The 25666-nt window shown below is 39.8% G+C and overlaps 1 protein-coding gene across 2 annotated transcripts in view; it reads right to left on the bottom strand.

Annotated features, from left to right (window-relative positions):
• Positions 1-8802: 8802 nt before the first annotated feature.
• glceb (glucuronic acid epimerase b) overlaps positions 8803-25666 on the bottom strand; it is a 57035-nt gene continuing 40171 nt past the window's right edge. For both annotated transcript variants that reach the window (XM_015007843.2, XM_015007840.2), the window contains 3 exons: positions 22680-22925; positions 13906-14198; positions 8803-12872 (listed from right to left, as the gene is read on the bottom strand). In XM_015007843.2, the coding sequence (XP_014863329.1) occupies positions 12141-12872; positions 13906-14198; positions 22680-22925 (1271 nt within the window). In that variant the 3' untranslated portion in view covers positions 8803-12140. The remainder of the gene's footprint in view (positions 12873-13905; positions 14199-22679; positions 22926-25666) is intronic.

Raw genomic sequence — 25666 nt, 5'->3', positions numbered from 1 at the left:
TCAGTTCAACCACAAGAGTCTCATTTCAAAGCATTAGCACAGATAAAACTCATTGGATTCTGAAACTTCTGTTAGAGATTTGATTACACTTAATAAAGGAAACTCTCAAGTTTAAAGCTTAAGAACAGTCCAATCCCTGAATAATACTTTTTTCTTTTTCTTAGAACCACCCTCAATAATCCATCCTGCGGAAAATCCCAGTGAACTGATTTAGACTCTCCAGTGCAGCCAACAGCCCCTGTGTGTGTGTGTGTGTGCGCGTGTGTGTGTGTGTGTGCGTGTGACTGAGAGCCGAGCTGGATTGGCACAGACTCAGTTTCTACCGTTGTGATCTGTGTTAATGAGTACTTCTTCCAAATTTACCCTTCAAACAATGTCAAACACCAGAATAATAACCTGTGAGAGGCAGGGCGTGAAAACACGACCGTCTGCTGACAGAATGTTGCTGTCGTGCCCCCGAAGCTTTGTTTTGTTTGCTATTTTGTTTTTATTTTCTAGGTTAAACAAAAGTTTTAAGCAGTCCTTATTTTCTTTATTATCTACTTCCAAACTCCTGTAATCTTTAAAAAGACTTTCTGAAAGTTTTGAACTGAATACTTACTCTGAATCCCTTTAAACTGCTAAGTATAGTTCCAGCTGTTGCTTCAGACCACGATAGCAAGATGTGCATAATTTACTGAACCCCTAAACCCATGAATTTATAAAAAAAAAAAGACAAATCTGTTACATTTGAAACCAGAAGTTTAGATACACCAAGTAAAAAGACAGGCACATCTTTTTTTGCTACACAGTATGTAACTTTTGTAACCAATATGTTCTTGTTTCTTTTTAACACATTTGTTAAAACTATCACTATGTTGTGACAGTATAATACGAGACAAATAATCTGAGAAAATCAAGTGACTCTGCCTCCTACCTGTGGTCCTACTGTCATCTGCAGAAATACACTGATGACGAAACAACCAATCAGAGTCATAAAGGATTTATTTTTCATTGTTTATTCATTTATTTAATTAATTTTTTTTACATTTTGTTTTAGCTGTCAGTCAAAGCCATTCTTTTTTATGTGTCACTTTTGCATGATCTCTACATCAATCATAAACACTTAAATCTGACACATCACATCTGCGCCTGATATTTGTTCTACTTCAGAAGATCTGCGTTAATCCATCACTGAAGTGGTGAGTACGTTTGAAATCATTAAACAATGAAGTGCTGGAGAATTATTCATAGCTGCTGTTTCAGGAATAAGTAACAGTGAGAATGACCAACGTTTTAAGCTGCATGATTTTTTTTTTTTGTTGATTCTCAGTTAATTTTTAAAAGCTACCTCTGTTAAATAATGAGCTATCGAGGCACAGTTTATTCTCAGGTGAGTCTAGGTTTCATAGCGTGATCTTGATATTTGTCGAAACGTGAACCAGTGCGCGCCCTTAAAACGAAACATCAAATAGGATGTTGACGTGTTTTAAAAAGAGCGAGAAGGAAAAAGAGAAAACAGAGAAGAGAGTGAAAGCTGTAAGCATTTAATGAATAAAAAAGGAATGGTCAGGGAAGTGTCTTAGGCATAGATGATGAACTTTATTCATATTTTGTGTCCTTTAGTCGGCAAGCAGTGGCTAAATCACATAGTGATCTTTGATACATTGAATAAATGGCAAGAGACGCAAAACGTCCCACATGATGTACATGTTCATCCTTTCAGTGACACAGGAAGCCCAGTATTTTTCACCAACAGTCCTTGGGCGAAACATGAGATTCACCCTGGACAAGCTGCCAGTCTGTAACAGGGCAAACAACATTCACTCCTGAGGATAATAAAAAGAAAAAACAATAATATATTGTTAATAACATAACCATAATAATAACAAACCCTGTTTAAAATACAGTTTAATTTGATATTTATGTTATTTATTAAATAAAATATATGGAGGTGGGTTGAATTCATGATTCATGGTATTTATAAAAACGGTTGTATTCTTTTGCAACACCTTTTGGAGAAAGGGCTTCCAGTGTGAAAATACTGGGAACAGCAGCTTAATCAAATCCTGTCCATTTTTTTGTGGGTTTAACATTTTTGTCACCAAACGATCTGAGGAACCTGTGTAGTTTTTCTCCTTAAAATAATGCTGGATTAGTCAGGTTACAATTTTTTAAATTATTTTTATCCATGTATGGTTCAGTTAGAACTGGTGTCTATTCTTCACGATGAGTCTCTCTTGTTGGGCTACATTATTAAACCTACATTATTAAACATGTCTCAAGCTGTTTTTATCCAGCTTATGATTGTCTCAGATTTGCATCCTTGCCTTTTCTCTAAATGGACAGGGAGAAAGTGCTGACCCTGAGAAAAACGATAATTACTCAGTGTCTTTTCTGTTGAGTCCTCAGTATAAGTGAAGATACACAAGATGCTAAAGGTTCATAACAACGACTCGGGTACTCACAGAACTGAGGTGGAGTCAAACCTATCAGCTTCTACCAAAAGTAGCATTGTTTTGTTCCGAGACGCTGAACTCTTTTTTGTTGTTTTTTTTACATGCAGTATCCAGTTCCGCCACAAGATGTCAGTGTTCTCCTTGCGGAAGCTTCCCAGTCAGCAGCTGCTGGCAGGTTCCTGCAGAGCTAAAGAAACAGTTTAACAAGTTTAACATTAGGTTTGACTGAAAGACATTTAACTCACCAAATGTAGGCGACTTGTTTCCTAATTGATATTATTTGTAGTTTTTCCCCTCCTCTGTTCTGTGAACTCTCCTTTCGGTGAAAAATACACTGCATTGAAAGAAAAATAATTAGCAAACAAAAAATTAACAACCAAAAAAAAAAAAAAAAAAAAAAAAAAAAAAAAAAAAAAAAAAAAAAAATCAGCAGATAAGCTTTTTCTTTTTTTTTTTTTTTTTTAATGTTAAGAGAATGTTTGCTTTAGGGAAACACTGACTCCACCTTCAAGTAGAAAACAAAGTGGTTTTCTTTAGGGAGGGAGTCTTCTAAATGTTTGTGTAACGTCAGCACAATGTAGAAGCTTTTCACATTAAGTATTTATTGAGGTGTTGCAGATGTTGTTTTCTGTGCAGAAGTTTTGTCTTGCAATATTTGTTCCTGCTGCACAATTGACCGCTTAGAAAGCTGCAACGTCGCCATACACACGTTTGCGTGTACGTGTGTGTGTGTGTGTGTGTGTGTGTGCGCGTGCCTTCCACATACAGATGGGAGAAAGCGACTTGCACTTATGATTTTATGCAGAATATTTCTGAGCGGAATCCACTTTTCAAGGCAAGAAAACGCTCTGGAATGGTGTTGGGAGGAAAATATCCGCAATGTAGCAAAGCAAACGTATTAATATCTGAAAAGGAAGAATATGTTTATTTTCTAATAAACACACATTCGAAATAAGAAATGCATAAAAAGGAAGAACAAGTCATCTTCAACATTTATAAACTATTAATGAAGTGAAACAATGGAATGAAAAAGGAAAGAGTTTAAATGCAAAATGCATAAAAATAAAAGTATTAATGATGACAAAAAAAAAAAAATCTTTTGCAAACCCTGAAGCATGAGGCACTAAATGACACTGTTTTTAATACCAGTGCTGGTGATGACCCGCTGACTTGCATGTTGTGTGTTTGTGGGGCCGGCCAGGCTGCTGTGCTGCAGCTGCTCAAAGCCTTTGTGGCTCCCTGGTGTTTTAGTTGATGAGGTGTAGTTGGTGTCTCCAGATGAGGAGCAAGCGTGCTAGTCGCCCCCCTGATACATTATTAATAGTTGCTAGACTCCAGGCACTGCTGCTTTTCCTCCTCTGAATTTCAGCCTTTCACAGCTTCTTCTTTTTCAACTCCTGCGCTCATCTGCAACCACCTCCGCCGCAGACTTGCTTTGTTTCCCGTACAGCTCTGTTTTATGTTGTCTTTTTTCTTCTTCCCCTCCTGTTTACTCTAACTCCCGCTGCTGCTCTGTCTCCTCATTGTTCTCCTGCAGCACCATCATCATACCTGGTTTCGTGATGAGGGTGACTGGTGAAGACTTTTGCTCCTGTCTGTGCAGCAAAACATGCCAGCTGCTGCTCATAAATGAACAAAAGCCCTGCTTTGGAGACTGGAACAATAAATCACTGTCTTTAATTTTAGTGCAGAGATTGTTTCGCCGTCTCTGGCGTTCATTCAGAGGGAAGAATGAGGCTTGCCTGAATATGACAGGTGTGTCTGCTCAACAGCACAAAGGAAGACAGAATGAGCAGTGAGAAAGAAAAGGTTTGTTTCATTTTTTATTTTGTTTAATAAAAAGATAGGGACAAATTTTTACAACATTTTTGAGAAAGCTTGACTATGACATAATCGTCTAAATTTCAATTAAACGACTGTAGCCCACATGTCCTCGTTTATATTTTGAAAACAGATGAGATTCTAAGTGAAAGCTCGGTTGTGCTTCATGGTGCTATCATGAACCCATCAGATCAGAGTCACTCTTTGGACTTCCTACCCGTGTAGATATTTTCTTTTTAAAAACTCAATTACTTGCACTATTTTATGGCAATATTCTGGATTGATAATTTAGTGAAGTACTTTTTCATAAGTTTTCCTGTCACAGGTGAAAACACAGGCACCGCTAACGTTGCTGCTGATAAAATGGCTAAGTGAGGAAATTCTGAAGCCCAGTTGTGAACTCTATAATGTCCTCGATGAAGGAGGACGTTTGTGCATCGTCTTTAGTGAATATAACTTTTAGTGATGCAGAAACTCCCTGAGCTTCTATGGTCTTTTAAGCCCACTCATTAAGCTTCAGCTCATTAATGAAGATCAGTTCGGACTCATTCCGTCTCCAATCCTCCGTGGCGAAAATGGGATTTTCCTTTATCACTTCTGCACTCTAGTGATGCAAAAAGTAATGTGATCCTCAAAAATAACATCCCCATGACTGCTCTCCATTAATATTCTTTTATTTAATCCCGTAGATGCTTCCAGCCTAAAGTCCTGGTAAACTTTGACCTCCAAGGCTTCTTAAACAGTTTGACGAGGTATAGCTATAATTAGGTGTAAATTAAAATCTCCATTTGAACGCGGACTTACTCAGATTTTCTGTTTTGTGTGCCTATTTATTTGAGAGTCAGAAAGATGTAGATGTGTAAAAACAACAAAAAAGCAAAACTGTCATTTATGATGCAGCCTAATTACTCATTTTGAATTTGGATGTGGATGAGCTGCTAAAGGTTTACAGTGACCATCTTGGGCTTAAGGTTAAATACTCCACACACAGTGTGAGAGTGCCCCCAAGTGGTCAAATTATTGCTGAATGGATGAAAAAGAGAGATCTAATTCTAACCAGCGATATACAGGAATGTGCAGATTATAGCTGACATGGTGAGGGAACCTTCAGTAGTGCAGACAGAGCGTCCGCATACAGAAGCATGATATTAGGTAGTGTTAACAACATCTCAACAAAAACATGGCAGCTTGCGTTAGCCTCTGCATATATTCATAAGCCATCAAAAAACGAATAAGCACTAGTGCAACAGCGGTAAAAGACAGAGTTTTAGACAATGGTGAAGGCCAGCGGGAACAAATATGATCAACAAAATACAGCAGCTTGACGCTTTCCACATCCTCTGACACTTCATGGGTCTCAACAATCTGCATTTTTGGCAAGTTTGAGATTTATGGAAAAGATCAACCGAAAGGTGTTTATAGACAGGACCAAGGTTTTACTGTAGTCTCAGCGCAGCTATCTGAAAGGCATCTGAGCGGGTCAGAGGAAGCTGAGCTTATCAGGTTTATGCAGGGATAATTACAGGACCCAGAGAGACACCCGTCGTCAGGACAGACAGTTACATCATTAAGACAATTCGAGGAATGTGGTATGTGTGTGTGTGTGTGTGTGCGTGTGTGTGTGTGTGTGTGTGTGTGTGTGTGTGTGTGTGTGTGCGTGTGCGTGTGTGTGTGAGTGTGTGGCAAAAGAAATTATGGCTAGATGGTAATAATGCCAGAAAGTAATGAAAAAAACTAAGCTTGTGGCAGCAGATAGAGTCCTTCTCAGATGTCCATGCCCTTCACTGGATCAGAATAGCCTAATTAGGATAAATTATTTATCAGGATGGCTTTTCTCCTCAGCAGTTTTGCGAAGAGAGCGTTCACTGCAAATAAAGTGTCTGCCTGCCTCCGAGTCAGAGCCGCTTAGCGATGGGTGGGAACATTTGTCACCAAAACTAAGTCTAAAGTGAATCAGTCTAAGCAGATTCACCAAGCAGCAGCTGTCAGTTGAAAGGTTAGAGAGATTTTCTGTGAGTTGTTAGTATTTAGGGAGTCGTCTTCTTCATCATGACTGACTGACTGAGGCTGGCAGATATAACAGGTTCTTGCCCATAATGACAGGAAATATTCTTGGAAAACCCAAGAATAATGTAAGGGTTTCAAAACAAGGGATTGATTGTGGAGCTTGGTTGAAATGATTCAACTTCACTTCAAATCAAGAGCTAAAAATATCTGGGACAAAGGCGATCCAGAACGAACAAAAACTAGGTTTGGGATGGAGAAATGACTTTCCTAAAGACACATTTTTTGTAAAACGACAACAAAAAAAGTGGTTATGCTTAAAAGTCAGGAGAGTCACCAATACAAAAGTAAACTATCAGATCTGAAAGCCTAAGGAACCTAAGGAAAATGTAATCTGTTAAGCCAGCAACATATCAGTACTTATACAAAAGCAGAAGCTCTGGCAGTTTTGTCCTGGATATAAAAATACTGCTCATTATTATTATTTATTTAATCCGTCTCCAGAGTTTAAGAGCAACATGTGTAATGCTTTGATGTGATTTTCCGAGCCAGAAACGTCAACAGAAAACAGAGACATATTCTGTATACAAAATGAATGAGAATGACAAACTGATTTAAATCTCTGACAGGAGTTCAGAGCGTCAAATGAAATATCAGTTAATGCGTAAAGTCTTCAGACCGCAGAGGAAATGAAGTCTTGAGTCAAATATTTCTGAACAGAGTAAATCCAGCTGTGTGTGTGTGTGTGTGTGTGTGTGTGTGTGTGTGTGTGTGTGTGTGTGTGTGTGTTGAGCAGGAAGTGTGGAGTCTAAATATTTAAAGGAGCTGCGATTAACGATCAGACAAAGTGACTCCATCAGAACAGAGACCTAAATGATAGACCAAATGAAAACATAAGACATTAATCCAGTCAAGACTCTCATATTCAGTTTCCCTTTGGTGCAGATAGTGCGAGCCGACACAACGTGTACCGTACAGCTGAAGCAACATGTTTACATACGCTGTCTAACTAGATTAAAAGAAAAATTTCCTCAGTTTACCGTTAAATCATTAAATGTTTCCTGTTTTAGGCTAGTCATGAACGTATTTATTTTTGCTAAATGTCAGATTAATGAAAGGCAGAGTCTCCATTTTTTATTTTTTTTTTTACATTTCTTTTGTATTTGGTAGAATTGCCTTTTAAAACTGCATGACTTGGGGGGACAAACATTTTTGGGATGTTTCTACAAGCGTTTGGTGGAATTTGGTTGATTCCACCTGACAGAACCGGTTGGCTTTGTAGGCCACTTTGCTCACACACCCACCCCTCTTTAGCTCAGACAACAAATGCTCTATTGGACTGCGATTTGTGACGGCCTCTTCAACACTGAACATGTTGCCTTTTGGAAAACCCACTAGTGACCAAGCTTCAACTTTCTGGCGGAAGTTGCTCCAGTATTTCCACCTAATGTTCTTTCTTCATGATATAATCCGTTTTGTGAAGTGAACCAGTCCCTCCTGGGTCATAAAACCTCAGAAAAAGATGCCGACACATCATACTTCACTACTGAGATGGCATTCTCAGGATTGTAAGGCTTCTTCTTTGGTCTTTACGGTCAGAGAGTTCATTTTTAGTTTAATCAGAAAATAGGGCATGTCCTAAAATTAAGCTCTCGGCTTCTTCCTCTCTGAGCGGATTGTCAGGCAGCATTTTAACAGTATTTCGCTTTTATTTTGTAGTGTTTTATGCAAAAACACGTTCACTTCTGAGGCGTAGGACTAGTCTCCTCTGAAGACATTTACATGGTGTTTAAAATGAAAGATAATCTTATAAACATACGAATGTGGCTCTTTCAGACAGCTGGAAATTGTACGTTTGGATGAACCAGACTTGTGGAGACCCATCAATCTCTTCCTACCTAATTTCTATTTTCTATGCGAGAGGAAGCAGCTTATTTAAGGTGTTGTCTTGAGATACATTCACAGGTGTGACTCCGATTAATCTGTTATAAGCTTACAAAGCTGACACGTGCATCTGGACTTTATGAAATTGTTTAAATGCATGTTAATGTTATGTAAATTTAAAAAAAAAGAATCCTCCTCCCATAACTAAGCAAATCCTTTTATTCTGGCATCAAGCAAATAGAAATCGTTTTGATAATCCTGTCTGACCTAAAAGAGGATAAGCTTAGTCTGATTTATCAGTGAGAAAAAAAATGATGCAACATTTATAGTGTATGTGAGCCTCTGCTTTCAGCTTTATTTACAGCAGTGTATGAGTAAATCTGACATTACACGAGGAAATTTATTTCTGAAAATGTCTTTTTAGTCATCAGTTTCCTCTGCAAAGTGGTGAAATACTCTGTGCTTTTTATTCCCCCAACCAAAATCCCAGGAATATTGATTTTATTTATTCATATTTTAGAGCAAATTAAGCTGGAATCTCGCTTAAAGTATTAGAAATGGTTGCGGATCTTGCTGCTGGACCGACAAAAAACCTCAATAGTAACAATTAGCTAAACAGATGAGTTCCAGTCAGAGATATGAAGAAACACAGAAGTTTAAGAAAAATGATTTTATTAATTTTTTTTTTACACCTTTACAAAGCAAAGTTTTAAAGCACAAAGATTTACTCTGTATATAAACACCTCTTACTTGGACTAAAAAAATGGGAGCATTTGCACATTGTGCTTAGATTGCAAAGTCTATACAACCACTCTGGGTCTGTGGCGGAGTCACCAGTCCCAGTAAACATCTTATTGCATAAATCACACTGACCTCAAAAGGCCGTCATGTTGAAGATTTCTGTTAAATCAGAGATTCTACTGAAGTGAGAAGAAAAGAAGTTCTCATACCCATTTTTACACAGTGAACAACAATAGCAGCTTAGTAAAGCTGTTGCACATTATCCTAAAACAAGAAAGGAAAAAAAAAAAAAAAAAAAACTCGAGAAGAAATGCAACAAATCAGTTGACGATAACCTGCAGTTGTGCTTTTATTAACCAAAACAAACTTAACCTGCAGATTATGAACCCGACAGATCCTGAAGAAGGCGATGCTTGCAGCTCTCGGTTGGTTTCCCTCCGAATTAGCAAGCAGACTAAACTAACCACTGGCTGCTGCACAAATCTCCTTTTTCATATAAGCAAGCTTAATATGAGTTTTTTTAAAATTCATTTTTCTTTTGCTATAATCTACTCAGTCTACACCTAAAATCCAAAGGCAGTGTTTCTCCATAATGTGTCTGTGGAGACCTAACGCCAAATGCTGAATGGAAGTCGGTTTGCACAAATATATACAAATAAACGTACCTGACAAGTGACTTTGGTTTAAACAACAGAAATTTGTATGAAAACACAAAACTTTCAGTTATTAATATTCCTCTTTCGAAGACGTATTTTCGGCTCGCGTGTCAATTATGCGAATACTGTCGAGGAGCAAAATGGAGAAAAGATGATTCATATGCTTCTCGGTTTTTTAAAGAAAGTAATAAATTTTGTAATAAAGAAGAAACACGCAAAAAAACAAAAAAAAAACAACAAAAAAAAAAACACGGAGTGAGTAAAAGGTTCCATTTCCAGGATAAACCAAACAGAACGAGATGTCTCGGCTTTAAAAGGATTAACTCAATCCAGCACCGCATCAAAATAAATCACAGGGTCCTTCGATTTTGTCTGCTTAGCGCGCATTAAAACTTGAAAGCTGACTGTGTGGGAATACGATCTGATCTCCGATTACACAATTTTTCTAAATGAAAATCCCCACCACCTCCCCGCGAAAGGATGATTCACCCCGAAACTCCCGGTGTTAATCTATAAAGCAGATCGATCAGAGCTCCATTGATGCCGAGGAGAAGCTCCACTTTGTTTGGAGAGGGCGCTGACTCATCCGCAGCCAGCGACCGGAACCGCGCGCGGCCTCTCCACCCTATTAGCCGGGTGAGTTGTGAGCGTCCTCCGCGTGGCTCGGATTAAAAACGGTTCGGTTCACGCTCTTAGAGGAGGTGAGAGGGAGCAACAGGAGTCTGCAGGGACCGGCAGCGTCCGTGTTTGAGAATTTACCTCCAGCTGCTGCTGGCATTGTCTGGATCTAAACGCTTTGAACCGATGTGACAGCTGCGGCTCCGCTGCCCACATCATCCGTCTACCTCCACGCGCGTCGACACCACCCACACTTGTTTCTGGGAATAATCGAGACTAGAGTGCGACAGAAGAAAGGCTTCTTAAGATGGAAACATTCGCAAGGAAAATGAACAATGGTTTAATTGTTTGACAGCTAAATTAGGAGTGGATTTTTTCTTTTATAACTCGGCAAACAAAAGCATTGGTAAGTGAGGCAACAACCGTTTCCAGTCGCAGTCGTGTTGCCAACACATCTTTAAGAAAGGGGAACATGTTGGCTTCGATCTGCTCTTTTCCTGAGTCGTGTACTTAACTCTCCACATTTGTTAAAAAGATGTCTAATATAAATCCATCCTTTATTGCAATACCATAATCACACACTGAAGTTCTGAAAATCAAACTAATGATTGGAGCCTCTAACAGAGGAAGAAAAATGTAACTAACTTTTTTCATGTGTATGACATAGACATTTCTCTCTGCCAGTCTTCAAAATAGGAAAGATGAGAGCACGCCATTCAAGTAGGACGTGTAATAAAACTCGTACATTTCTACAGTTTAAAAGTACTGAAGATGCAATGAAACAAGGACACGGAAGATATCCATCCAAAGGGGGAAGATGGTCAGAATGCCGTCTTAAAAAAATCCTTAGGTTTTTGAGTTCATTAATCTGGAAAAAAAAAAAAAAAGAGTCTAGACTGAGATTATGCACAAGATTAATTTATCTGAAGGTGTTTTAGGCATTTTTAGTCGGGGTGCCAATAAATGTGGGGGATACTGCAAAGGAACGGCCAATGTTTCTTTTGCTAATTTTTCTTTTCCTGATCTGTGATTAGCTGCAATCACCTTGAAGAAGTCTCACAGACGACACGTTAACTTTCCAAGGTGAACCCAAAGAGAAGCAGAGGTTTTTCTTTTGCCTGCGGCCTGGTTTGCTGTTTTAGTGTCCTATAAAAAAAAAAAAAAAAAAAAAAAAAACACAGCAAAGCAGCCAAGAGGAGGTTGTTGGTAGCAACAGCGTTCACAACCGTTAAAGATTAAAGCTTGACGGGTTTATCTCGGATACACTTCTGCTACCTCCATTGCTTATCCTTCAGAGCTGACTTCAAACAGCTTGTTAGACGTCTATAGTATATTTTTAGACAAACTAACCCATGAAAAAATGAGAAGGGGGAAAAAAACTGAGATAATCCTTCACTGTCATTATTATATCTATGAAATGTGACTAAAATTATCAATGAGCACGCTCCGGAGAAATATAAACTATTAAATTATCTTTTGATAACATTAACTTCTCTTGGCAACATTTGAAACGCACTCCGAATTTCACAGCTTACTTGAGTAAACCTCTGAAATCTAATTTAAAGTAGAAAACGTATAAGAGAAATCTTGATGCATTAAAGAAAGTCAAAAATGTTCCAATGTGTATTTTTTTTTCTACATTGATTTTTTTTTTTTTTTTTTAACAAAACACGCAGTCGTTCTTTATGAATGCAAACACTCACACGCTGAAGCTAGGTCTGTGTAGAATTACAAACACTAGCTCCAGGGACACAAAGTTTGAGCTACAGTCAACGTAGCAGAAAATGTCAAACCCGCAACAGTGCACACAAAGTTAAAGTATCGCAACTCATCTTTCAGGCCGTTAACCAGAAGTTACTCACACACACGCACGCGCACACACACACACACACGTCTCTCTATAAAATCTTCTGCTTTGCTCTTAAAGCCTAAACATTGATTCTCTTCTAAACTCAGCTGTAAAATCTGCTGAGTTCGACTAGTTGTGCTTTGCACGAATCCCTTTTAAGTAGTTTTTCCAGCGCTTCACCACATCCCTGAAGATGGGAGCGTTGTCTATGGATGCCAGCAGCTGCAGCTGGTTAATGTGCGTGGTGTGATAGTCCCATCGGGCCAGGTTGGGCGCCGTGCCCAGCATGAAGTGACGCAGGTCGTAGATGCTCCCGGACCCCGTGTCGAAGAGGGGCAGCATGGCCTTGAGGGACTCCATGCCACGGCTGAACAGCTGCCCCGCCTCTCTGCCCAGGATCTCTCCCGCCGTGTCAGCAACGTCGTAAAGTCCCAGCAGAGAGTAGATGAAGCCGTTGAGCACAAACGAGCTGGGCGTGGTGGGGTACTCCTCGTACCAGTCGTACTTGTTCATGAACACCGCTTTGACCCCGTGCTGCGCTGAAGGCACCTTGTACGGTCCCACCGCCTTGAGGGCAGCGTTGAGGTAAGCCTGGGTCTTGGTGAGGAGGTAGGCTCTCACCAGGGTGGACATGGCCTGGCCCTGGGCCATGGCCGAGTACCAGCCGGGCTCCAGGGGCCGGAAGCCCTCGCCCAGTTTTCGGGTGACCATGATGGGCCACCCCCCTCGCTCGTCCTGGTTGCGCACCAGCCAGTCGCTGGCGGCGAAGAAGGCGGCCATGTGGGCAGTGGTGGAGATGGTGATGTTGTCAACAAAGCCGCGTCCGTGCAGGACTAGCCGCACCACCCGCCTGGGCATGATCTGGGCAGAAACGCAGACAAGATTAGAAAGAATCAGGGTCTAAATGTATGACTTTATTTTAAAACTCTTGTAACAATCACCCCCATAAATAACATCAACATTAGGTTTCACCAATTCAAATTCAAGACTTTTTAAAACCACTATTACAAAATTTAAGACAGAAAGGTGCAAAAGAAATGCATTTTTTTTTTGTTTCAGGGGAACAAATTTTAACTTTCTGGGGTCATTTTGTGGCTCTGTGATTCTCACATGGGATATAACTCACTACAGCATTAACTCCTATAGTGTCAAGCATTTTTTTGCACAGATGCATGCAGCTTCATATGGGCTGGCAACAGAAGAGAGCCAGTGGCGACGACAAACATCATCCAGCCACATGCAAATAGTTTTACTTTTACCTATGATGGACTCAAGAAAGTTAGACAGCTAGCAACTATTAGCAACTTGGCACCGGTACCCATAACTGCCTCAACACGTCAGCGCACGACACAAACTTTTACATGATAGAAAAGTCCTGTGAGAAAAAGAAATCTACCTAGAATAAAAGAGGTTACATGGTTATACCAAGACAAAATTTAAGACTTATGATTGTTTTTAAGGCCAACATTTTATTTAATGAACATAAATCACTTTACAGACTTAATTTTAGATGCATGAATTTAATGCTTTTTCAGGATGTGCGGACATCTTTTGCATTAACTCAACTAAAGTAACAAATTATCAAAATTAAATCAGTCACAGGACTCATCAATAATTTTATATTGGTAATGATACCACTTGTCAATAGTTTTTTTTTTTTCTAAAACTGCATCCTAAAACGATAACTAAATATTATAGAGAGAGATGTCTAATATCGATTAATGTCTGCCAAATTTCTAACTAATTTACTTTAATTCTGTGGTTTGTAAAGAATGAAAAAGATATTCAAAAGGCCTTTTTTGGGAAAAAAAAGATTACCGGTACTGTAAACGATAACCTTTTAAATAAACTTTCCGTAACTGTTATCCACAAGCGAGTTCTGGTTTGAACCAACCTTTGTGGCTTTGACAGCCTTCGTGTTCGACAACCCGACTCCCTTCCTGAGGTCGGTCAGCAGGTCTCTGGTCAGCGTGCTCCAGGAGGATCGAGGCCCGATGCCGTAGGTGACGTCACGCTCTTTGAAGGCGATGAGCTGCGTGTTGGTAACGTAATGGATGGTGAAGGGAGGCCCCTTTTCTGTGGTTTCCAGGACCACCGACACACTGCCGTTGGAGGCAAACTTTAAGTCCAAGCTGAGGATGAAGTCTTTCGAGTTGCCCAGCTGCAGGGAAACGCCCTCTGAGGAGTCTGTGAGGGATTGGTGGGGAGTAATGGAGGGAAGGTGTGAAAGATGAATAGAATTAGCTGAGATTTTACAGCGGTGTACTGGGTCAAAAGAAGAAGAAGAAGATAAAAAAAAAGGCTCCAACCTCACTTGACTTGCATAAAATGGCTTCTGACGAATTCTGGATGCCCTTTTCCAGCAGACTGACTAGGAGCCTTTTTATCTACATCTTTTAATGCACTCTCCTTTCTTGATTTATTTATATGAGCCTTCTTCTAGTGCAGAAAATACTTTCCCACTTTCAAATATTCCCAAAAAATATTCTGCAAGCTTTGAAATAATTAATGGTCAAAACCTCTCTTACCAGCAAGCGTCTTGTATTGTTATCAGTTGTGTGAAGTGCCCTGCTGTATGCGTGACAGATAAATGGAAGACATGCAGAGTGCACACACACACCCAGACAAACCTCTCATGGGATGCGCACTGCAGATGTGTCACCACACAATGAGATTAATTAGGAGGATGTGAGGAAAAAGGGGCCTTGTAGCGACAAGAAGCAGATGAAAACATCGCATAGAAAGAGATGTGATGCTGCAACTTTTTCATCTGCGTTCCTGCATTTCTTCCCTGCAAAGCTCAGAGTTAGAAAGTTCAGCTTTTCACCCTTCTTCTCCAGCTCTGCACCGAGAGAGTTGCTTTAATGTCGGTTTAGTTCAGGCAGTTAAGTTGGCGCCAACTTTGCCTCGAGCCCCCAAAGCTCCAACTTCTTCAAGAGTCAGCTCTCTCTGTCGGCCAGGCTCCCTTGGTCTTCAAGGAGAAAATGAAAAAGTTTTTTTTTTCCCTTTTTCTAATCAGGGCTTCCCAGAGGATAAAAGATGAGAGGATATAAGTCCAGGAGAAAAAAAAGAGGGTAATGCAATGATGGGTCGCACAAACACTCCCAAAGCCAGCCAAAGTCCGGAGAGAGTGAAAATGAGGCAACAAGGAGCAGACGATTGGAAATCAGAAGACAGAGAGATCTCACATGACAGGAGCTGGGAAAGCAGAAGCAGATGAGTCCGACTGAGACACAAAGACAGTCGATCAGGGAGAGAATGAGCAGGGAGACAGTCTGGCAGGGGCCTCTGGATGACTACGGCTCTTTAATGCACTCATAAATCCATTACTTAAGGCAAAGCAGAGGGTAAGTGGATTTGTACTCTGGCCCTGTGATTACTCTGCCATCAATAAAGGATGGGCAGGGAATACAGACGAGATTCCACCTCCACTGCTCGGCTCTGTGGCTGTTTAGCAATCAGCCGGGAAACAGAAATGACACGCTGCTGGAAATATGTCAGCGCAGACCGAGCTCGGGCACGTTGGTGAGCAAGAGAGATGGGCGCTTGAAAACATATGCACAGTTAGGACCTGCAGTGCACATCAACGGCACAGGAACATGTGACAAATGACGGGGCGACAGCGAAACACGCGTGTGATTATTCATTCGCAATCTCTGCATGTTTTATCCACACCAGATTTTCACACCGTCCTCAGAGTACGTGCAAATAGGATGGGTCTTTTTTTTTTGTCCATTTCATGTTTTACATTTCAGTCTGCGTATGATTTAATCCATTATTTCCAAGGAGGTAATTCCGGTCTGCTTGTTTTCAACAGATAACAGCCTTAAAACCCCAAGTTATTTAATTTTCTCTCATCTAGGAGTGCACCAAATTCCGCTTTTGGCCGATACCGATTGTTTGGATCTGAAAAGTCAGAAAATATTGCGACAAAACTGCTAAGTTGGGAACAGAGAGGTGATTATTATTTATTACACACATACAGACATGACCTGGTGGGTGGGTCAGTCAGCGCTCTCTCACAGCAGAGCAAAAGGGGACAGCGGCTCATTTTCAGAGCTTTGCAGAGGTAAATAAGATTGGCGGAAAAGATCGGTTTTATGTGTCATTAATAATCACCACAGTAATACAGTAATCACTCACAATCGCACAGGAAATTATCTGCACTCATCTGTGGAATCTTATGGATGATTGCAGATCTCAAAACATTAAGAAAACTTGGGTGGCTGGTTTATTGGTTAGCAAATTTTTTTGTTGCACCCCGAGTCGTAAAGAGTATGTTTAATAATAATAAACATACATTTCAAGTTGGTTATAATTTGACTATAATGGACTGGTGACCTGTTCAGGCCCTATAATACCTCTGCTTCTTGCTGTCTGATCGCTGGTGGGAGTTACAGCAAATGATTGAGTGTAAGCTGCTAGCTTATCTTGTTTCTTTTAAATAATTAAAAAATAGCTTTGTTTTGATTTTGGTTGAGCTTAAAATAACCTTTGATGATCTGTAGATATGAATGGACACCTGGTTATAGAGGACAGGCTGCTAAATCTGTGATCTCACCACATGGAGGATGCAGAGAATGCGGTATGGTTGGGGATGGGAGCCTAAAAGCAGAAGTGCATAAAACCCACTGCACCACTACCTTCAACCAAGTTCATTTCCAGACTGACAGGATGGATTATTTACAGATGCGAGTGCAGACACAGCATGTCTACCTGGAAAGAAGAGACTGCTGCGTTTCTGACTCGTTCTGAGCGCTGCATCACTGAATCCAGCTGGGAGCAAACATCCCACTGCGCCTTCAGCAAGCCGGGGGTCCTCCGTCGCATAAGTTGTTTGTCCTGGATCTCTGAACTTAATCCCAAGCAGTAATTGAAGCGATGGGGAACACCACCTCCCATCAGTGAGTGACAGTTGCCATGGAAACTCTGGATCCAAGCTGTTGGAGAGACCCTGCTGACCATTTCTTGACCAATCCCCCTCAATTCCCCCTCTCAATTCTGCTAAATAATTCAGGTCCATAACAGTTTTTCTGTCATCTCAAGTGAAAAAGAAAGGACTAAAGTGATCTAAATCAAATGGAGAGCATTTGTCAGCGGAGCTTTGGATTAAATACCCTCATGTGTTCCTATTTGGGGCCCAGATCTGGGGCCAGTCACCAGAGATCTTCTTCCATTTTGGCAAATAAACACAAATCCAACTCTGTTTCTCCCCTTTACGGTCTTTATTTTTCCCAGAGTGATGCAATGTTTATTGGTAGAGGCAGCCTGCTCTATTCCTGTGCTGGATTCAGATTGCCTAATGATGCACAGGGGACTCGCCGCACGCATGTAACCCAGTATTACAGTTTTTGATGTCATCTTCACTGTAAACTGTTCACTCTCCTACAGCGCTGTCAGAGCTGCGGAAAAGATACTGCCAACAGTTTCTACTGCTGCCGTCTCACATTCAAGCAATCCACCAAGTGAGGCAGAGGAGGAATGGCCTGTACTGAGAATCACAGGAGCAAAGAAAAACTTTTAATGCAAAGTTGCTCTAAAGGTTGCATTAAAAGTCCATTAAAAGTGCATCATGATAATTTAATGCAAAGCTGGCATTTTTAATGGACTTTCAATGCAACTTTTAGAGCAACTTTGCATTGAAAGTGTCATCATTTACCAAATGACACTTCATGACAACTGTCATAGACATTCATAAAGACTTCTTTATGTTCATGACAGGTGTGATGTCATGTTTTTGACAGTGTCATGTCAGTCTTATGCACACCCCTTCAAATAAAGTGTTACCTCACTTGGTCATGTTCATGCTTAATGGAGGCTGTTTTTTATCCTGATAAGAACTGAAATTTATTCTGAAGGAACATGTAAGAATATAATTGGGATTGGCTTCATGACATCTGCAATAAACATGATTAAATGCAAGTATTGCATGCCGATTAATGCTCCAACTGTAAATGGGGTGCAGAAGTAGACTGTTCTAATAACTATATAGCTTTTGGAGCTCTGACAATCTAGTGATATACAGTGGTATATCTAGAAATACCAGAATTGTCAGAATGCTTCAAAGACCATTTATTGTGAAGTTCATCACTGCAAATACCACAAACATCATCATACAAAATTAAACCCCCACCCCATTGTGAGAGAAAACTTTCCCACAAAGTAAAATATTCTTAAAATACAACCCAAAAGGATTGGGAACCACTGCTCTGAAGGATGCAGAATTTGGACACACCTAAAGAATCCATCTTTTAATTTCACAGTAAGCCCAAAACGTTATGACTCACTGAAAAGCAGACTTTCGTGCACCAATTTAAGACACTTGGCAAAGTACAGCATCCATTTTGGAGAAAGAGTGACCCATATCCTGTTCTTAAGGCTGAGACGATGGAAACTTATTCTCCAGACTAAGAAATTGAAAGCTAAATATTTAGGACACGGTAAATCCTAAGTGCTTCAAATGGAAGGCAGCTGGATCTCTTAAGCACTTTAACAAGGCAAATGTGCTTCTGTTTCAGATCCTTACTGATTAAGAAATAATGTTCTGAAAAGGCTTCCTTGTTCATTTTATTACAATACTGAATATTTCATGTTTGGTTAAAAAGGCCAAAAAAAAAGTTATATATAAAACCAGCCAAGTTAAAAAATAAATGAGGATGCCCATTATCATTCCTACAGCAACCTTAAAGCTTTACTCATGTAAAATAGGAAGGGCAAAAACGACAAATCTCAAGCTCTAAAGCCAATGACATAACTTGAACTTTTTATTATGCTAAAACTGTATTCATGCTAAAACACACAACCCCTCTGATAAGCAGTTACATTTTAATCATTTTCCTATGTGAGGCTGTAAGGTAGAGCAAGCAGGTTTTCCTTTGCACAAACCTTGAAATACCATCATGCATAAACCAGGGATGATTTCAGACTGTGGGGCTGGAGTGGTGTTGAGTGTGTGCAGCTATATACCACCGAAAAACTGGGCCACATTAGCTAAAGCCGCTGGTTGATAAGCAGCATATTGCTGTATTTAACCAATCACACTGTGTTGCTCTAAAGACCTGGATGCTGCAGCTGCTTTCTGGGACTTTATTTGGCCTAGAGCAGATTTTCACACATTTTGTAAAGAGGTGAACAGTCATGCAATGTCTGCACAGCACCATGGACACCCAGGCAGAGTAGTCTGACATGTCACACACACACATGTATATATATATATATATATATATATATATATAAAGGATGGGTAAAAGCAGTTTTTCTGCTATTGCATGTATACATCTTATCAGGATCGGTACAAAATGTGATTCTGAAGCATCAAGCAACCATACTGGGACTGAGAAAATAAAGGTGCTCAATGGTAGAAAGGCTTCGTGAAGGAATGTGTGGATGGTAGATGGCAGGTTATTATCAGGGGACAGACAATTGATCCACTTGTCAGAGACTTTGAGAGATTGTTCAACACCCGTGTCCTAGATACAGCGAGGAGGGAAAAAAAAGACTCAAATTGGAAAGAGAGGGAGGTGGAGGGACAGAAAGAGAACCTGACAGCAGAGGAAGAAAACGAGAAAGTTTTGACGAGGGAGCAGAAAGGGGCATTAGAACGAATCAGGAAACTATGACGGCAATGTCGAGGAAGCGCAAGAGTGCAGAGGGATGGTAAGTGGGTGGAAATGAGTAAACAGCAGTGGAAGACTGACAGAAATCTGGGGTAGACAGAGAAGATTAATGATGAAAAGAGGAGAAGAAGAGGGGGAGGGGAAGTGATGGAAGCATGATAATCTTGAGGAAAGGATGCCATGAGGACGACTTGACCTGAGAGAGGAGCGATGGGGACAGGGGGTGCAGAGTGGTGAAATGAAAAGAAAAGTGGTGATGATGAGCAGCTGAAAACTGGAGAATAAGGGGAAGGGAGGGAATATAATAGAGACAGCAGCTCAACAGAGAAAGGGAGAGAAGGAGAGAATGTGTGTGTGTGTGTCCTGGAAATATCAGCATGAGATAAGAGGAGAATAAAGCCCGCTCACAGTCAGCTCTGGGTAAAAAGATTTCGACTTTCTCCCACTTCCAGAAATAACTCTGTCATCTGTCTCATGGCTTTGGTCCTGATACAGCTGTAAACCTAAGCTACACGCCGAATCGCAATGGTAAATACAAAGTCAAGTCCCATTTATTGATGTCAAGCCCACCAAGAGACATTGTATGTCTTCTGTTTGACAGCACAATAACTGAATAGTCTTTGACTGGAGGCAACATTTCTATTTAGATTTAAATCAAGAGAAGTTAAAAGAAGCTTGAAAGGATTTGCAAATTGTGTTCGAGGCAAACATGACTAGTTTTTAGTCTAAAATGAACAATTAAGAGCACAAAATGTTGATATTTTATAATATAATGTTGCACTAAAATGGTGTTCAGGATTTTTAACAGTTTTGTGAGACATTCAATAACTACTGCTTTAAATAATTACCACTGACTGATTTGTTTCTAATCTATAGCGTTTTGATAATTAAAATGTAACAGAGGAGGCAACAAGAGTAAGGGTGCTTATTTTTTTAGCTGTTACCAGATGAAGTAATGTGAGACAACTATTGAGAAAAAGTTTCTTAAAGTTTTTTTCAAGAGCCTAAATTTCTTTTTAAGAAAAAAAATCTGTTCCTAAAAAATATTGCTACAATTGTTCCAAAACTGTTCAGCTAAGGTTTTTTATGAGGGTTGTCCCAACACAGCTCGGTCACTTCTGATGTGATTCTATTACCGCAGCTTTGAGTATTGGCCGAAACCAATATTGATCCAATACGATATCATACATACTTTTATTACTTATTTTGAAGTGTGTAATGTTAGAAAAGGCTTGATCAAAGAACAATAGTCAGCAACAATAGGCATGAGAGCAATGAAGCCATTTATTATCAATCAATGGGTCTACATGGGGGATATAAGAGCTGCTGAATAGAAATGCTGGGACGGACTAAATGCTGGAGTTTTATACGGAAGAGATAAGATGCAGGCCAACGTAATCCGATACTTGTTCTTTGGCTGATATATGAAATCAATATTGGATCAGGACACTGCAAGTTTTTATGATCCAATTTTGAAAGAAAACAGAACCAATAACAAAAGTAACATTACTAAATCCTCTTAACAATGCTGACATTAAGTAAAAAATGTAAACTAACCTCTTTTAAAGCAATAACACTCGGATAATCAGCCTATATTTGTAACAGCGATGTCTTAGTGTAAATCTCAATCAGTCTGGTGCAAGCTCCTAAAAGCTGAGCTTTTTTTCAGCGTTGAAGTTGCTCTGCATTTTTCCCCACCACAGCTTTCCAAATCAATGTCTGAATGTGTGAGAAGACTGCACACAACAAACGAAAGTAGACTCTGCCAGAGGCTTAGTGCCCAGTGTCCTCAGTTCCATATGAGCCCTGATATGAAGAAAAGCAGCTGAATTAAATTAGATTCCTCAGGGTTGAAACACACTGAAATGGCACCAAGGATGGCGCTACGCCCCAGTCAGTTTTATTACAAGAAATGAAACTTCTCTTCATCTGAAGACCTATTACTGCTGTACTTAAGGAGACACACGGTTATATACTTTTTAATATTCATTGGTGTGGAAGAATTTTCAAAGCTCAAGCAAGAATAGTCAAAGGCTTTATTTATAACCACTGTCTGCATGAAAGAGGCATTTGCAGCACAAAGCTTTGGCTCCTTAACGGGAGATGTTGTTTGATGTAAAAAACAAAACAAAACACCCAAGTATTTTTAAAGACAAAGATGTCAACTGTTTTCCAAATACTGTTGTAATACAACAAGAGTCAATAACTTTAATTTAGGCTTTTTCTATCTACTTAGCTATTACAAACATTAATACAATGTTTGTAATATTATGGTATATGGATTGGGTATTTTAGCCAATGAAATATTTTATTTAAAAAAGAAATTTAATTATACATTAATTTTCACCTTTTAATGTATTCCTGATGATGTGTAAAAGAGGCTTAAGTGGTTCAATGAAATATCTGTAGAATGTGCCATTTTTTTATACGATTAAGTGATTAATCATCAGAATAATCAAAAGCTTAATCAATTACTAAAATAATCATTAGTTCCAGTCCTTGTTTATTATGGTACAACAATCTTAGAGGGGCTATAAATTAAGCAAATTTGCTTAAATATTTAAATTTGTATATTGTTAAAATTTTGTGATGATCCTACAGATTTATACCTTTTAACGATGTTAAATAAAAGGTTAAACACAGCATTGTCTTCAAAAGATGGCAGAATTTTACTCATCTGCCCCCTGGATTCTTATTTCCAGCCACTAATATTCATATATTCACGTTCTGACTGAACAACGTTAACCGGAGTTATTCCTCTCTGTCCCATCAGGTGGAAATTTCCCACTGATTAAGCAAACAAAGCATGATTAAAGATCCGACACTGAGCCTGCTGATTATTAAATCATTCAAGTTTCTAGGAATGTCATTATGCAGCATGTCTTCTGTCAACCACAACAGGCAGAGTCCTCCCACTGTGGCTGTGACTCACTGCAGAGCACCATCCTGTCCTGAGGGTGCAGTCGCACATCGAGCCGGCTGCAGCCACAGTTAAACAAGAGATAAGCGGCTTGCCCTGAGGCCATCTGGCCAAATAGGAGGGGAGATGTACCTGGAGCGCTGAACGAACGCACGGAGGTAGATCTGGTCTTGTCATGGACACGACTCAGGCTGCAACCTTTGGGCACGCTCCAGGACGCGGTGCTGACCCTGCTGTCCTTCTCCTCGGCCGTATCGTAGACCTCGACGTGGGGAGCGCGCTCAGTCAGGTTTTTGCTGTAGTGGCTCAAACCGTATTGGGCGATCTGGATGGCATAGAAGTAACCCTGGGGGCCCCATTGGGTGGAGAGTGGCACGCCTGAGCGGAAGGGAAAAAGCTTGATTTTAAATATACATTTCATTCGCAGTATTTCTCGATTTAGATTCAACTTACACAAGCAGAGAAAAAAAAAAAGAAAGAAATCTAACCCGATACTATGTCGTCAAATTTTGAACAAGAAAAAGGTCACGCTAAATAGCAAGCCAGAAAAAAACAAAAAAAACAACAACAAAAAAAAAATCAATGAAATAAACCACTGAGACCAAACTATCAAAAAATGTTGGGAAATTTCAGCTAATCTGCTGCATTTCACTGCAGGCTGTCCCCAGCTGACAGAAATAGCTCAGCCAGGAGAATTACTGATGAACAGATAGCTCACTTTGAGACCTTGTGACAAGCTGGATGCATGTGCCACCAAAGCCCATCCAGTTAAGAAGAGGGTCATAAACTTCAATTTGGGATGGAAATGTTTCACCCCCTTCATGACAACCATTGTTGTTCCTCCTTCAGTTTCCTTTGTGGCACATTTTGAAAGAAACCATATTTCACAAGCATCTCTTGGGGGGGAAAAAAAACAAAACAATGTTCATGTTTGCATAAAAAAAATTTGCTTCCTCTGGTTTTCCGGTTAATGCTGACAAAAGCTCATAAACCAATCCAATTAAACTTTGGAGATTCTGTTTAGATTATGCTTGTCCAGACTAAGAAAAAAAAAAAAACACAAAACCATGACAACTAGCTGCAAATTATATCCAGTTTACAGTAAAAGCAGATCGTTTTATGGACTATGGGGTGAAACATTAGTGTGAGAGGTTGTGCAGAATCAATTCCTAACTCCAGACTGTCAGCAGCATTTAACAGCAGCAGCAGACGATTCCACACCATTTTCTGCTACTCTCTGCGATGTTTTTGTTGCAGACCTCCAGTTACATTTCCTCCAATTCAAATCACCAATTATGTGCAAGAGAGGGATTCCGCCCTCCTTTCAGCAGTCACAATGACACAGACGTTTCCATCACTCATGTGGGCTGTATCTCATCAGATCAGGTGGAGCAGTGCTTCTTTTTTTCTTTTAATTCAGCACTCAGTTGTCATTCCTAGCTGCTAACACATCTGTATCTTTTATATTATGAGGAAAATGATATAATTATAATTTATCTGAATGACACATCTATGCGTTTTCATTTGTGATTTTGGTTACTTGGAGTAAATAGATTTTAAGCTTACGCTTAGACACACAAATGCACATCGGGGGCCGTTGGAGCGCATCAGTAGTGAGATTATCTCAAACCTGACTGAGTATTTATTTGTGAGATTGATGTTGACGGGAAAGAGCGAGAACACATATGCATGCAGATTCACATCGCACTTAGTTCCATCCCCATGGCAGACTTTCCTCTCCGCCTGTCTTGCTGCTGGCATCTCCCTCAACAACCTAAGTCAAATGGCTGTCAAATCGTAACACAGCAGTATGGAGCTGCACTGAAGAGAAGTAATCCGTGTGAAATTGACTGTTAAAAGTGTGCGCATATTTTTGCGACTTTCCTGGAAATATGACTAATATTTTTCAGGGTGCTAATCCAGACAATTTACAGGTGCATCTCGATAAATTTGAATATCATCAAAAAGTTAACTTATTTCAGAAAACAAATCAAAACAAAAACAAAGTGAGGCTCAGCAGTTATGCAAAAATGCAGATTCTCAAAACATTAAAAACACGACAGAGAACAGCGAAGCAGAAGTGGTCCATCAGAGCCTACAACATTACGATGAGGGCTGCTGACTCAACAGTTGTCCAGGAAACAGTCATCAAGTGCTGTATCCAAACACATTAATAGAAAGTTGAGTGGACGAAAAAACAAAATGGTGAACAAGTAGCAGGGATCTTATCTGAGCAATGAATAAAAGCTTAGAGATTTAGCTCAGTAATCCATATGAAAAATAAATGCCTTTCATTTTCACGTAAAGAGTGCCCAGAATCCACTTCTTGTGATGTGTGCAGTTTCTGCGGACTGTGATTATTTGAGGAACCAGGTCACCTTAGCACCACAGCAGAGCCACAGCCTAATTACCTCCATACCATGTTGCACCGATGCAACAGTTAATGTGAAATCTTGTGCAGTAAGTGGCCATACTTTTCACTGACATTTCTAAAGTGACGATCCTTTATTGGGTGTTAAATTGTCACTTTATCAAGCACCAGAAAGTGATTGTATAAAATTACACTTTTGTTATAAGAGATGGTTACCATGTGTATTTTTTTAATACACCGGCATTCATTTTAATGGTTCATCAGTAAACAAGTTATGCAGAGATTCAAAGACTGCTGACAATGCAACATTCTAAAACATTTTTTTCCCTTACACTTACATTTATGTGATATAATTTTCTTCTAATTGGTTGCTTAAGCTTGAAATAACTGTACCATCTGGGAGAATATCCAGTGCCAGATGCTGACTGGTCATTACAACAATTAGCGCATGTGGCTGAGGGTCTTGTTAAATAACTTTTCAGTAGGGTGTGATGCACACTGGGAGGAAAATACTCCCATGACCTTCATTAAACCCTGTGGTACCTCTGTGACAAGTTAATTAATAGACTGCTGCTTCCACCTCTGAAATTAAACTAAGTTAAGAAGAAGTGTGTATGTTTGCACATGTGAATGTTAAATAGCTAAGTGGCCTTGGGCAATATTAATAGATCTTTTAAAGTGGTTGTATAGAAATGTAAATGTGTCTCATCTATTTCAAATGGTAGAAATATTAGCGGAATAGGAAACA

This window comes from Poecilia mexicana, unplaced genomic scaffold, assembly GCF_051168715.1.
Source record: "Poecilia mexicana isolate PSO_F unplaced genomic scaffold, ASM5116871v1 scaffold_3, whole genome shotgun sequence".
Classification (NCBI taxonomy): domain Eukaryota; kingdom Metazoa; phylum Chordata; class Actinopteri; order Cyprinodontiformes; family Poeciliidae; genus Poecilia; species Poecilia mexicana.
Note: the sequence above shows the minus strand (reverse complement) of the source record. Positions and strands in the feature narration are given on the sequence as shown.